This window comes from Adiantum capillus-veneris, chromosome 21, assembly GCF_014529385.1.
Source record: "Adiantum capillus-veneris isolate H3 chromosome 21, ASM1452938v2, whole genome shotgun sequence".
Classification (NCBI taxonomy): Eukaryota; Viridiplantae; Streptophyta; class Polypodiopsida; order Polypodiales; family Pteridaceae; genus Adiantum; species Adiantum capillus-veneris.
Window position 1 is genome coordinate 83,942,462 of NC_140951.1, and position 15,220 is coordinate 83,957,681.

At 40.7% G+C, this 15,220-nt stretch overlaps 1 protein-coding gene across 1 annotated transcript; it reads left to right on the forward strand.

Annotated features, from left to right (window-relative positions):
• Positions 1 to 10,703: 10,703 nt before the first annotated feature.
• LOC147431261 (catalase isozyme 2) lies at positions 10,704 to 14,326 on the forward strand. The gene is made up of 9 exons (XM_086493877.1): positions 10,704 to 10,812; positions 11,462 to 11,512; positions 11,588 to 11,684; positions 11,796 to 12,073; positions 12,571 to 13,347; positions 13,494 to 13,583; positions 13,672 to 13,739; positions 13,843 to 13,936; positions 14,066 to 14,326. The coding sequence occupies exons 2-9, from the start codon at positions 11,498 to 11,500 to the stop codon at positions 14,123 to 14,125; spliced, it is 1,479 nt and encodes a 492-aa protein (XP_086350003.1). The 5' UTR covers positions 10,704 to 10,812; positions 11,462 to 11,497; the 3' UTR covers positions 14,126 to 14,326.
• Positions 14,327 to 15,220: the final 894 nt, after the last annotated feature.

Genomic DNA, 15,220 nt, shown 5'->3' on the forward strand with positions numbered 1-15,220 from the left:
CTTCGTCCTTGGGCAATTACCTGTACTTCATGACTTTCATTCATGATTACTCCAGGCATGCATGGGTATTCCCGCAAAAAGCGAAGTCCGAAGTTCTTATGTGCTTCAAACAATTTCTGGCTATGGCTGAAAATGTCTCGAAATGTACTATGGGCACCCTCTATTCCGATCGAGGGGGGGAGTATATGTCTCATGAATTTAATGCATTTCTGGCTAGTCATGGGATAAAACACCAATGTACAGTGCCTTATACACCTCAGCAAAATGGTGTTACTGAGAGAAAAAATAGGTCACTGACGGAAATGACACGATGTATGGTCAAAAATCAAGCTTTGCCGCATTCTTTTTGGCTTGAGGCCATCATGTGTGCCACTTATGTACTTAACAGGTGTCCTACGAAAGCTTTGCAGTCTATTACTCCATATGAAGCATGGCATGATAGAAAGCCTTCTATTGAGCACATGCGTGTTTTTGGCTGTTCGGCATATGCTTTGGTGCCACAAGTGCAACACAGGAAATTGGATGATAAGGCTGTCAAATGTATTTTTGTTGGTTATAGTGCTGAAAGCAAAGGTTACAGGTTGTATCATCCGCAAACAAAGCGTATTCTGGTTTCACGGGATGTAGTGTTTGTGGAAGATTCTGTTCAGCCCTTGTTGTCATGTACTAGAGACAGTAATGTAAGCTCATAGGACATTTATGACACTTTGTTGCCTCTTTTCAGTGGTGGAAATACGAATGTAAGTTCTAATGAGGCAAATGTACAGACTATGGGGATTTCTGAAAATGTTACAGATTAGCCTATTACTGATGCAAATGTACATTATGTACTTGATGAGGAAAGGGCTGAAAATGAGCAGGCTAGAGGTATGCCAAAATGGCTGGTGCACACTTTGCGTGATAGTAAATTGGATGCACCTTTGTCTAGTCGTACTCGTTCAGGATCTTGCCATGCATCTTATGCATTAGATTGTTATGCTTTGGCTGTGTCTAGTTTACATGATGTTGAGGAGCCTCTGTGTTTTGATGAAGCACAGAATTCAGAAAATTGGATGGCTGCCATGCAATCAGAATATGATGCAATTATAGAAAATGACACATGGACTTTATGTGATTTGCCTCCTGGCAAAAAGGCCATTGGTACGAAGTGGGTTTACAAGTTGAAACGCAAGCCGGATGGTGAGATCGATCGCCATAAGGCTCGACTTGTTGCAAAGGGTTCTTCACATAAAAAAGGCATAGATTATGAAGAGACTTTTGCTCCCACTTGTCGTATGACTACTGTGCATTTTCTATGTGCATTGGCAACTCATTTTGGTTGGGATGTGCATCAATCAGACATTGTTACTGCATTCTTGAATGGTAACATATTTGAGGAAGTTTATGTAACACAGCCTCGCGGTTTTGTCATAAAAGGACAAGAGGACAAAGTGTGCAGATGTAAGAAGGCTTTGTATGGGTTGAAGCAATCTCCTCGTGCTTGGTATGAGAAAGTTGACACTCATTTGGTCAAACAAGGCTTTCGTAACAGTCCAACAGAAAGCACATTGTATGTAAAGCGTGAGGGTGATGTACTTCTCATTGTGGTTCTTTATGTTGATGATTTGCTGATCATTGGACCAAATGAGAGACATATTGTTGAATTTAAGGCTGATTTGAATGCTACTTTCAAGATGAAAGATTTGGAACTGTTGCATCATTACTTGGGTATACAGTTTAAGCAGTGTGATGGTGGTATTGCCTTGTGTCAGAAAAGTTACATAAAGACATTGCTATGTAAGTTTGGACTTGAGGATTGCAAACCTATTGCCACTCCCATGGAAACAGGTTTGAAGTTAAGTGTACATGATGCTAGTGATCCTACTGATGTCACTCTTTATCAAACTGCTGTTGGCTGCCTCATTTATGTATGCAACACGAGGCCAGATATTCAGTTTGCAGTCTCACAGGTTAGCAGATTTATGCATAGCCCAGGGTCTAGACATTGGCAGGATGTCAAGAGGATTTTCCGCTACCTTAGTGGCACTTTACATCTTGGCTTGTTTTATCCCAAGGGGGGATCATTGCCGCCAGACTTACATGCTTTTTCGGACTCAGATTGGGCTGGTTGTTTTGACACGCAAGTGTCCACAAGTGGTTTTTGTTTCATGCTTGGCAGTTCATGTATATCATGGTTGAGCAAGAAGCAACCTACTGTGGCCACTTTGAGTTGTGAGGCTGAGTACAGGGCAGTCTTCACAGCTACGGTTGAGTGTGTATGGCTCAGACGCCTTATGGCTGATTTGGGTGTTGGACAGGACACTGCCAACACTATCTACACTGACAGTTAGAGCGCATTGGCAGTTGCGAGGAACCCAGTTTTTCATGCTCGCACAAAGCACATTGAGGTGCATTACCATTATGTCAGGGAGAGGCTCTCAGCAGGAGAGATTAGCTTGGCTTATGTGCCAACACAGGACAACCTTGCAGATCTTTTCACAAAGGCATTGTCTCGTGAGAAGCTTGAAGCTTTCCGCAAAGCTTTGGGCTTACTCCCCTTTGTGGACTGATCGTGTCCTCAGAGCATGGCACTTCCCTTTACTCATGTGCCAGCTCTCGTTCACCGCATCACTCCAGGGGGGGATTTGTTACCATATACATGTGGTAGTGATGTGTGTGAACACACTAGGACCGCCGGGGCATTTTTTCCCTCTTTAGGAGGTTTTTCCCCCCGTGCATTGTATATATGCCCATCACTCTAGGGCTATCTATCTTTCCATTGCACAGTAAGTAATACACTCTCTATTGTGTGCCTTGAGCTTCCTTCGTCTTCCGCAAGCTGTGTGTGTCTCTCTGCAACCCTTATTCCAACTAGTATTAGTCATATGGTTTACACTATGAAGAAGGTGATCTCTGCCTTTGGATTTATTGTGTGGAGAAGGGAAGCCTAACACACTAATTAGCTATTGTTTATTTTGGTTTGAAGGGATTGAATACTACTGACATATTGCAAGTGAATAGGTATATTTAGCCTTGCTGGTGATAGACTTGCTAATCGACTTGATTCGATTTTGCACATCCATTTTGATAAGTAGAGAACGACTGAAATTTTACTTGGTAATCTTGTTTCCTTTATTCAACTTGATTTGAGGAATTGTCGTCTTTGACGACTGTTACCTCCGGGTACTTTGAAGGATACAAAAATGGGGTTCTTTTTTGTTATATGCCAACATTTTTGCTTTGATTGATTCTCATCCTTACTATATTTAGTTACAAAAGATAATTATAGGTAGCTGGACTATACCGTTATTACACAACATGTAAAACTCATTTCTAAGGGGATGCAAATCGGCTTATGATTCAAGGCAGCACCCCTTTGTTTGATATGATACATTGTACTTCTTGTGTGGACTATGCATGCTTTTGTTGATAGGTGTTGACAGGTCTGCTTGGAATGGGTCGATTATGTATATGTACATAAGACTCATGGGAAGTATAGAATGCACTACTTGGTGGTGGCTGGAATCAGATTTGTTTAAAGAATTGTAAAACACTAGCAGCATGATTTGTTTTTGCATTAGGCTTAGGTGACATTAATAACAACTAGGGTTACCCAAGTTACCTGTAATGCTATTTGAAAATTAATCGCTGGATTGTTTTCTTACTATAGATGCAGGTAAGGGTGTCCTCTCCTTCGCTGATCTGTACTAATGAACGTGCCGCTCTCTTCGGATTTACCTTGTAGGACCTCCTCTTTACAAAAAACCGGCCTGCACTTTTATGAGATGTATCTTTTAGTTAAACTAACTAATTGATACGTCTACTTTAATTGAGGTTGTGTCATTGGTCCTTGTACTTCGTAAGAAGTCTCATGTGCTATTTTATAACCTATGTAATGGAAAACTCTCTCTCTCTCTACTCTTGCTCTTGGCATAACCTAACCCTAATTTCCATCACTCTAACCCTAACTCTAACAACTCGGTTAAGTTAAGGGTTCATCCACCATAGCTTAATGTTAATCCATTGTTGATTAGGGAGCACACTTTCACATCTAACCCAATATAATGATGGAGAGGCTCTTTGGACCTCATCGAAGAGTGTTCTTCTACTACATTATCATCTACTCCAAGTCTTAAGGAACAAAATCAACATCTTTAAGTAATATGTCAAGTTTTGAGAGACAATTTATATTAATAAGAAGAAACGTGAGTTTTTCTTAAAGGAGATTCAATACGTAGGTCATATTATCTCCCAAGCAAGGATCCAATTTGGACCCTAAAAAAATGGAGGTAATAAAAGGATGGCCTATACCAGAAACGAATCTGCATGAATCGAGAAATTTTATAGGAATGTGTGCAATGAAATCAACCCTGCATAATCTAAACTTATTCTCTGAAGAATCCTTTTAAAGAAAAACTCCCCTTTCATAATCTATTTTCGCACGGTGAGTAAAAGAAAATAGTAGATCCTTTGACATTGTTCCATTGAACTGCGCCTATTCTTTGATGTTCATTGGTTCGCAAGTTGTTTAAAGGTGATACATTTTTTTACTCGTAGCATGACCCAATTTTTTAAGGATCTATAGATATGATGTATGACTCTAGAATACATGGTGTATAATCTATGAGGATTTGTGAATCACATAATATTCCAATCATAATTTCTAGGATTTTGTTGTTTAATATTCCTTTGCTATCATCAAAAGCATGATGCACGAGTCTCTCTCTCTCTCTCTCTCTCTCTCTCCGCATTCCTTAAAGCCGTAAGGGCATTTTTACATAATCCATTGTTCTTTACAAAGAAGGACACCTAGATGTAAATGACAATATTTTGAAGTAATTGGCCTTGAAGATTCCTATTGACCTAACTCTTTGTTCACCTATGTGATGGGTTAGGTTGCGTGGCATTGTAGGGGGCTCTGTTAATGCCATGGATAGGCTCTTTGGCTATATTTCTTTACTTGTTGTTGTTTGAAAAGAAAAGATTGTTTTTTCTCTCTTAATAACTTTGAACTAAAAAATTAAAAGAGATTGTTTCCATAATTGTTGTGTAATCGTAGCTTGAACTTACACACAATGCAACCCCAAGTCATTACGACACTCAAACTTTGTCTAGTCATATCAACATAGTGTAACACAATGCTCACAACGATCCCATTGCTACCCTAGTCCATTAACTCTTGCTAAGATCCATTATAATGTCATCTAAACCCTTAAAAAATTTTAACCACGAAGGTGACCACGTGTAAGAATTTATATGGAGCTTGGTAACGTAGCTAGGTGAACATGAGATTGAGAGTGATGGAAAGAAAACATCAATTTTTTAACCATTCAACATTCTCAGTGACTCTCCACTCTCTCTTTCCCTCTCTATATGTGTGTGCGCGCGCATGTGTGTGTGTGTGTGTGTGTGTGTGTGTGTGTGTGTGTGAGAGAGAGAGAGAGAGAGAGAGAGAGAGAGAGAGAGAGAGAGAGAGAGAGAGAGGCAAGGAAATTCAAACTTGTAGACCTTGAGTAATGAGAGATAGAGTTGTAATTTGGTGGGTGGGACCAAACCTAATCTAAAATTACATAGGAGATTCAGGTCTTGCAGCACGAAGTTTCATACCAAGAAAATAGTTTTTCTTTAAAAGTGATCACCCACCCTTCATTGTCATCTCCGTATCCTTATCAATGCTTTGATGATGAATGATGATCACAAAGAGTGACATAGAATTATGATAGCCTTAATCATGCTATGGTGACTACTTCAAACAACAAGAATAAATAGGGAATTGATGGCAACTTATAACAATCCAAATTACTACATTTCCATCAATTACTAAATCATGTTAATCTCTAAAAAATGTTATACTAAACTCACCTATAGATGCTTAAGCCTATCTCCCCATCTACACTATGCTCCTTAGCATTGATCCAACTTAGCTCTGACTTCCCTTTGATGTGAGACATGGCATTGGGGCATTTGGGAAGTGTTCTCCATTGTTGCACACAATGCTCCTTCCAAGTTCAGTAGTCTTAGCATGACACCTTATTTGAGTGCTCGGCTTTTATCACATTTAAACTTGCTTCCCTAAAATTTCCAACCTTCCAACTACTTCATGGATGCTCAATTGCCACCCTTATCTGCATAATCCTCAAGCATCGAGAGCCATTGATCAACTTAGGAAAAAAGAGCATTTGACATGTTTGACTTTTACTTGGTCTCATAGGTCATATTATAATCTTTGACAACAATAATACTCTCTCTCTCTCTCTCTCTCTCTCTCTCTCTATATATATATATATATATATATATATATATATATATATATATATATGTGTGTGTGTGTGTGTGTGGCGCGCATGCGCACACATACACATATTTTTTGATCTCGTAATTGACTCTGTGGAAACCTCTTCTCTCTCTCAGTTCATCTCTCTTTGGTGATACAGAGATGAGAGAAACCTTTTATATGTATATATTCTAATCACTAGCAAAACGAACGACAACTTTCTTCAACGTTAATAACTTAAAACATGGACCATCTCTCATAATAGGTGATTTCAATATCTCATAATAGGTGATTTCAATATTGATTTACAACAAGATAACACATGTAGCTCACATATGGACTAATATAGAATATGATAAATATTATGCAACAATTAAATTTGCATATTGGACACACCATTCGTCCTTACAAATATCTCGAAACATATTGAATAAATTATAAAACTAGAATAAACCATTTAATTTATTTATCAAATAAATATATAAATGAAATACTGAACTTACGTAAGTAATCAATTAAAAATTTAAATCATTATCCACTTTCTCTTTGATAGCTATTCGAGCTTTTGATAATTATACCTAGTCATTAGCCTCTAAATATATTTTTCAAAATTAGAACATGGAAACATATAATACTTCTGGGAAAAACCATATATTGGTGGTAGCACTTTTGAAACATTTTTTAAAATCTATATAGATAACTATATCTATGAAAATTTTCCAAAAGTTATCGTCGAAAGCATATTCACAATGATCAACTCAACTTTATGTCTTTCCAATAAGCATAGATATTTAAACTTTATTAAAATATACATGATTCATCACAAAATTACAAAGAAAGCATTGCCTTTGTCAAAGCCAATTGACAACTTTTTGACAAGGAAAGCAACCTTGCAAAGGAAACAAGGTGAAGATTTCACTATGGCCTCAAGAAGGCATCATTTTTTCCTCTAATAAATGATTATTAGAACACATTTGACATGTTAATGGACCTTGTGTTCATGAAAAATGTGTCCTAGCTTAATATTCATATTCTACCATTTTCAATTTCAAAAATGTCAATTGAGAGTAAGGGGAAAAGGCAAAATTTTGTCCCAAAATAGAGAAAAATAATATAAAAACTCGAAAAATAAATCTAATTTTTAAAAAATTCCTCTTAGTAAATTCAAAAAAAGGAGTTTTATATGTCTGAAAAAATGATATTTCTCGAACACTTTAATGGAGAGACATTAGAGAGATGTGAGAGAGAGAGAGAGAGAGAGAGAGATGCACGTGTACACGCACACATGCTCATTTTCATAATTAAAATATTCAAATGAATATAATAAAGCATGAAATGACTTGAAATGTCACCTAGAAAAGTTAATGTGAGAGTCACCATTTGATGGTGAAAGAATTGTAAGGGAAAAAGGAGATTTTTTACCCCAAAATAGAGAAAAATAATATAAAAACTCAAAAAATAAATTTAATTTTTAAAAAATTTCTCTTAGTAAATTCAAGAAAAAGAGTTTTATATGTTTGAAAAAATGATATTTCTCAAACACTTTAATGGAGAGAGATTAGAGAGAGAGAGAGAGAGAGAGAGAGAGAGAGAGAGAGATGTACGTGTACACACACATGCTCATTTTCATAATGAAAATATTCAAATGAATATATTAAGCATGAAATGACTTGAAATGTCACCTAGAAAAGTTAATGTGAGGGTGACCATTTGATGGTGAAAGAATTGCACGTTTTGCTCTACCACTTCCCTATGGCCTTCTTGGCCAAAAATGAATTCTGTGTGATATTTTGTTTTCCATTCTCCAAGAGTATTTGAAAATCTTCTCTTGTTAATTGATGCTTGCACTAATCTAGGTTCATGTGAAATTTGAGTTTATGGTTCTTCATGAGACAATTCCCATTCACCCTTTACATAGTCAATTGTTCTCACTCACATGTATATAGTCACTTGGTATAGTCATTTGGCTATATGAAAAATACACTCTTTGACACATTCTCTATTGATCCCCCCTCTCTTTCAGTTGATTTTAAACGAGAAATTTGTTGAAGACTTTGTAAAGCTTTAATGTCCACTAGGACTTGAAGGGTGGATCGAGTGAAGAGACTCCTCTAGCTCAACCTTCCATCACCTGTCCTTCCTATATTTATGCACCACCACCACCAGGGCTCTCTATCTACCACCTTACTTCTACTGATGTTCCTTTTTCGTCTTAGGAACATGGTTGCTCGTTGCCCTAGTAGTTACTTGACGTTCATTTGAGCCCTCATTGTTGTCTCTAGTTACCCTAGCTAGTCACTATCTTTGATACCTCTCCCATTTGATCTTATTGAACTCTAGCTAGTCACTATCTTTGATACCTTTCCCACTTGATCTTATTGAACTCCTCGTCCCTGTAAACACCCCCCACCCCCCCCCCCCCCCCCCCCCCCCCCCCCCCACCACAAAAAAAAAAAAAACCCTAAAACACACACACCCAAACCACACATAAATGTGTGCATGTGGGTAATCTTTCTTTGTCTCCAACCCTTGCCTCAAAATCGCATCAAGGATGTGATTTCCCTTATTGATCGCTTCAATCACAATCCAACTTGGAGGATGCAGGTCGCTTCATTTGGAAGGATTCCCTCACATTGCAGACATAGGTTGCTTCATTTGAAAGGGGTGGGGAAAGGTTGAAGGAGGTGACGAGGGGAAAGGAGAGGAGGTGGCGGGGGGACAGAGGGGAGGCAACTGCTCTGATGAGGGGAATCTTTTAAGTAATGAGTCCTTTTAAAGTACTACTAGTAGATGGTCATTTTAGTACTTGGTAACATGTCTCTAGATGTAGGGAAACACCAATCATAAGTATGTAGAAGCTATCACAGATTTCCCAACAAGTAGTCAAAATATGCGTAACTTTTCTACTATAATTTTCTTTCATGGTATCCTTAAGGGAGTTTTTGGTGCTCTTCTTTCAAGTATTGCAATCATTTATAGGAAGTTTCAAGTTCGTATGGTCAGGTTTTGGTTCTCCTCTTTCAAGTATTGTAATCATTTATGGGAAGTTTCTTGTGCTCTATCCAAGAGTGCTTATTGTGCACTTCTAGTTTCAAACGTTACATTCATGATGCGAAAATGTACGCTATTTCGTTTCATATGATGTGCGCTGTTGTATTTGCTTGAGTGTCTCAAAGGGTGCACACATGAAGGGGCCTCTCCATCAAATTGTGAGGCTGTTCAACTTTATACCGTGCTGCCACATTGCTTTCACACATGTGGCACTCCCAATAAGAACCTCATAAAACAACTTTAACCATCCCGAGAATGCTATCGAGATAAAATTTCCATGAACATAGCGAGCAACTATGTATTGAGTCCTACTATTGCATGGTAGTCATGGCGGCTAGAATCTTCGAGCCACGGTAGCTGTTTTTGATGCTACAATTGAATTGTGAACACGTGCAAACCTTTTATAGGGGCAATTAGCCACAATGCAGTATGTGGGACTTAAAAGGGTCTGCACATGCACGTGGAAGGGAGCCACTCCGACAAATAGATCCAACGTGGAACCTAGATTCCACCTGCAACGTCTACAACGTGAAAGTGGGATTCTGTATGTAGTTGGCTGTTGCGATTGCGAAATTCTCGCCTTGGGGTGAAATATACTCTACTCTGCGCCCAACCTTAGCTACCGGATCGCATGTGCACAAAAGGAGTTCAGCGGCAAAGTTCAGAATTCAAGGGGCTTCTCGTTCTATAGAGTCTAGCCTTAGGGTGGGTTCAGACTAGGCGGCGGAAGAAAAAAGCAAAGGGGCGTTCTTCCTCCATGGCAAAATCTAATTGGCTGGAATTGAGGCACTCTTCCGCCGGGCCCTCCATTTTTCTTCCGACCCCCCCCCCCTCGGAAGAGTTGATGGCCTCTCTCAGCCCCCTTCACTTTTTCACTTTTCCTCCTCCACATTGTTCACACTAGGCGGCGGCACGCTTAGGAAAGCTTGTTTCTTCCGCCGGTTCAGTCTGAACCCAGCCTTAGGTTGGGTTCAAACGGGGCGGCAATAGAGAGAGAGGTAGGGGAGTGCATCTGTGTTAGATTGGGCAAAACAAGTGAAGCGCATTTCCGGACCCACCTTCACTTGGGCGACACCCCCCCCCCTCGAAAGAGTCGCACTGCCGTGTACTTTTGCAGCGCGAATAGCAGGCAAGCATGGTTGAACTCTCGGAGTAGTGGAGTAGCGTTCTCAGCCAGATGTGCTACGCTTTTGTTTTCTCACATGTAGATGTAGTAGGCGGACTCTGGAGGTAAGACTTACACTGCGTACCATTTCAAAGTGTGATTCTTGGCAGTCCCAAAAAGCACAAGGTGCACTTTTAATATTGGGGTGCCACGTCATCAGACTTATCGCCACAAAAATTTCGCATCCACCTCCACGAATATAGAAAATGCGAGAATTCAGATGGATAAAATATCGACGTTCTTTACCCATAAATTAGCACCCACTTCTTTTTCTCTCGTGCAGAAGAGAGAAAGCCCTACACGACGTGCCCGAGGCCCGCACGCGCCGAGCTTCTGCTTCCAGGTATGGCTATGGCTATGGTCCTTTTCTCTGCTCTTGAATTGCCCCTGGTGCTTGCGTCGAATTGAGTCGCCCACTGTTTCGCTCGATCAAGGACGGGTTTTGGGCATTCAATCTAAGCGATTTTGATTTCGCCGCCTTAAGTCGGTTGTTGATCGGGTTTGCCTATTTAACCCTTCGCTACCGTCTCGAGAGTGTCTGAACCCAGGTGCTACTTTTTCAGCCAATCGCTAGTCTTTGCAACCTGCGTTTAGTCTCTGCGCAGTTGAGCAAGGTCGGTAGCTCCTTTGTGTTCAGTGATTGAGAGGGCTGCTGGAGATTGTGTGTGTGTGAGAGAGAGAGAGAGAGAGAGAGAGAGAGAGAGAGAGAGAGAGAGAGAGAGAGAGAAAGAGAGAGACGTCTGTAGGGGAGGGTCTTAGCAGGCGGCAATCCTGTACTTTGTGTGGGAGAGTTGACCCCTAGGGACTCAAGGTTTTAAAAACTGTTGCTTTTCCTGTGGACTTTGTGCCTTTTAATCTCGATTGGGTGTGTGACGAGCTCTACACTACTACTACAGGAAGAGTGGTGCGAGTCTTTCTCCCACTCTTCCTGCAAACGGAAACAGGTGTTTACCCCTCTTCAGTATACTGATGTTTAAGTGTTGTTTGTGCAGAGATACTCGTAGACCTCCGTGCTTTTGGTGATACCCATGGATCCCTACAAGGTTAGTTAGCTTTCTTGCCCGCCAGGTGCAAATTTTCCATCTTATTTGCATGCTCATGTCCAATGTTTTTTGCAGTTCCGGCCATCTAGCGCATACAACTCTCCTTTCTTCACAACCAACTCTGGTGCCCCTGTTTGGAACAACAATGCATCGCTTACCGTTGGTGCCAGAGGTATGCCTACTACAAGGCTGAAATATTCTTGTATCCCAAAATTGCAGTATCTGTGTGTGCGCGCGGCTCGTGTGAATGAATGGTATTCTTACCTTATGGTGGTTTTGGTAGGTCCTATCCTCCTCGAAGACTATCACCTGGTGGAGAAGCTCGCCCAGTTTGATAGAGAGAGGATTCCTGAACGAGTGGTACATGCAAGGGGTGCCAGTGCGAAGGGTTTCTTTGAAGTGACACATGATGTCTCACATCTTACTTGTGCAGATTTCTTGCGTGCCCCGGGTATTCAGACCCCCTTGATTGTCAGGTTTTCAACTGTCATTCACGAGCGTGGAAGCCCGGAGACCCTTCGCGATCCTCGTGGTTTTGCGGTGAAGTTTTACACCAGGGAGGTATGTTATAGTTTCAAGTAAGCAGGCCAGATCTTATGTATGTGATGTCTTGGTGGCTTTTGCCATGATGCTTGACGTACACGTTTCCTTTTCTATGTTTGCATGGAATGGTGAATATGGGTACTTTTAATTCCTTTTGGCCTGTCCAAAGGACAAGGCTTGACCTTTTGGGCTAACTGAAAACTCCAAAGTCATTTCATTAACTTGTTTCACATGGAGGAAAAAACAAATTGGTTGGTTGATATAATCCTTATGATCATTGAATATCCTTGTAATCAGTGCCGCAGTTTGAAAGGGGGGGTAGAAAATGTAAATTTAAGGAAGTGTGCTTTCTTGTTTTTGCAAAGGAAGGGGGAGAGTCCACAGGAGTTCGTATTTGAGTTAAGCCTGCGATATTTAGGCAGCCTGGCGATTTTATTACTTGTTTTTACAACACGAGTGTCATAGAATTTTTCAGGGTATGAGGAAGCAACTGATGTCGAGTAATTTGCTTCCAGGGTAATTTTGATATGGTTGGTAACAACTTCCCAGTATTCTTTGTCCGCGATGGAATGAAGTTCCCTGATATGGTCCATGCTTTGAAACCCAACCCCAAATCGCACATTCAAGAGAACTGGCGTATTATGGATTTTTTCTCCCATCACCCAGAGAGTATGCACATGTTTTCTTGGTTGTTTGATGATGTTGGTATCCCCTTGAACTACCGCCACATGGAGGGTTTTGGAGTGCACACATTCACTTTGGTGAACAAGGCAGGAAAGACGACCTATGTGAAGTTCCACTGGAAGCCCACTTGTGGGGTGAAGAGCTTGATTGGTGATGAAGCAGTGATTGTGGGTGGTACTAACCATAGCCATGCAACCAAGGATCTTTATGACTCCATCGCCTCAGGAAACTACCCAGAATGGAAGTTGTTTATCCAAACCATGGACCCTGCTGATGAGCTCAAATTTGATTTCGACCCTCTTGATGTCACAAAGACATGGCCTGAAGATCTCTTCCCCCTCCAGCCGGTGGGACGCATGGTGCTTAACAAGAACATTGACAACTTCTTTGCTGAGAATGAGATGTTGGCTTTCTGCCCTGCTCTCATTGTACCTGGAGTTTACTATACTGATGACAAGCTTCTGCAAACTCGGATCTTTTCGTATGCTGACACTCAAAGGCACAGGCTTGGGCCTAACTACCTTTTGCTTCCAGTCAATGCTCCTAAATGTGCGCACCACAACAATCACCACGAAGGATTCATGAATTTCATGCATAGGGATGAGGAGGTGAGACTTGCACCTGCACACTCACACTTGCCGCCGTTCACACACACTCACCCACATGCGGGTGCGTGCATGCACACTGCAATTTGTTGGAATCTCATGCGAGTTGTGGGTTTACTTAGAGGTCTACTTATTGGGGTGTGGTACAGGTTAACTACTTTCCATCCCGTTTTGATCCTGTGCGCCATGCTGAGAAGGTGCCAATTCCCTCGAATGTCTTGACTGGCCGCAGGGAGAAGGTATTTCTTCTGCTTGTTTTGCTTGGGTTGTTGGAAATTAGCAGCTCTTATCGATCTGTATTGATAATAGTTGTAAAAATCAACACAGGTTATGATTGAGAAGGAGAACAACTTTTATCAAGCAGGAGCTCGATTCCGATCATTTGCTCCAGAGAGGTATGCATTTATTTACTTGGTGAGGACAACTAGAAAAAGTTAGTAAATTAAGGAGAATATTACTCAGAAAATGGTCTGTGGACTGATGAATATGTGGTTCCAGGCAAGAGCGCTTCATTGGCCAGTGGGTGGATGCGCTCTCTGACCCTCGGGTGACACATGAAGTCCGCAACATCTGGCTGTCTTACTTATCACAAGTATGTTCCTTAATCCTCTTAATCTCTCAACATGTGCCAATAATCCTGTTAATTCATTACCAAATCAAGAGGGTTGGTATACCTATACCATATCATCCTTGTATTTTACACTCCCGTCTTTTTCTACAGGCTGACAAATCATTGGGACAGAAGGTTGGAATGCGCCTGAATGTGAAATCAAACATGTAATTTGATCTTGGGCCTCAGATGTGTTCCGAGTGTTAGTTGTAGCAGGATGATCTTGGAGATGCAATATATTGAGGTGAAGTCATAGATTATGTACATCCTATGATTAGCGCCTTGGGCTTCTTGTCTCAATGAATGACATGATAGAAGGGTTTTTGTATTTAAGCGAGTGGTCACAAAATGGGACTGTAAGCTTACCTGCTCTCTCTCTCTCTCTCTCTGCAGCTTGTTTGGTCTATGTGCCTATCCATCATCATGAAGCATTATCACCCTCTCTGTGTGCAGCTTGTTTGGTCTATGTATTATGAGATGACATGGTATTTCACTGAGAAGTAGGGACATTTCTGCATGGCTAAAGGATGTATATATTTTTGTTATATTTGTGACACATAAAAAACGTAGTGCACTTGTTTCTTTAAACCTTCATACTTGAACAAATTATGTAGTATACTTTTCTCTGAATGAAAAATGAATCTCCCTCTGCACACTCAATAAACTCAGTGCACTCGTGTCTTTGTTGCACTGACATGAATTTTGATGCACCTGGGTTATCGCAATTGGTCAATACAGAATGATAGAAAATATATTAAAACATATCAATGAAAGGTGATTGTTAAATAGAGGGTAGTTTGATTGGGTAGGGTCTACCCTCGGCCCTTTCAATACTTCTTTTCAAGGTAGAAAATCTTGGTGAAAGTTCCCGGTGGAGTACATGGATAGTTCTCTTGCCATGGTTCCTATCTTTGCTTCAAGTTAGAAAATCTTGGTGAAATTTCAAGCTAGAAAATCTTGGTGTAATTTCGGAGATGTATTCCGGCGGGGGAGTACATGGATAGCTATGAATGATTGTAAGTGAAGCTTTTGCCCATTTTGGTGGTTGCTTGTGTCTGGCTTCACGATGGTGTGGTAGGTACTGAGTGGTAGACACGATATTGCAATTGGTGATGGAAGTTTCGAGCGCCTTTTTGAGGCAGGAGTCTCAGATGTTATGTGATCATGTTAAGAGTGGTTCACTTGTTAGAGTAGGAAGGCTTGGTCAGCATGTAGGTTCTTTTGATGAGGCTTGGCTCCTCCATGGAAGCTTGTAAGTTGAGCTTT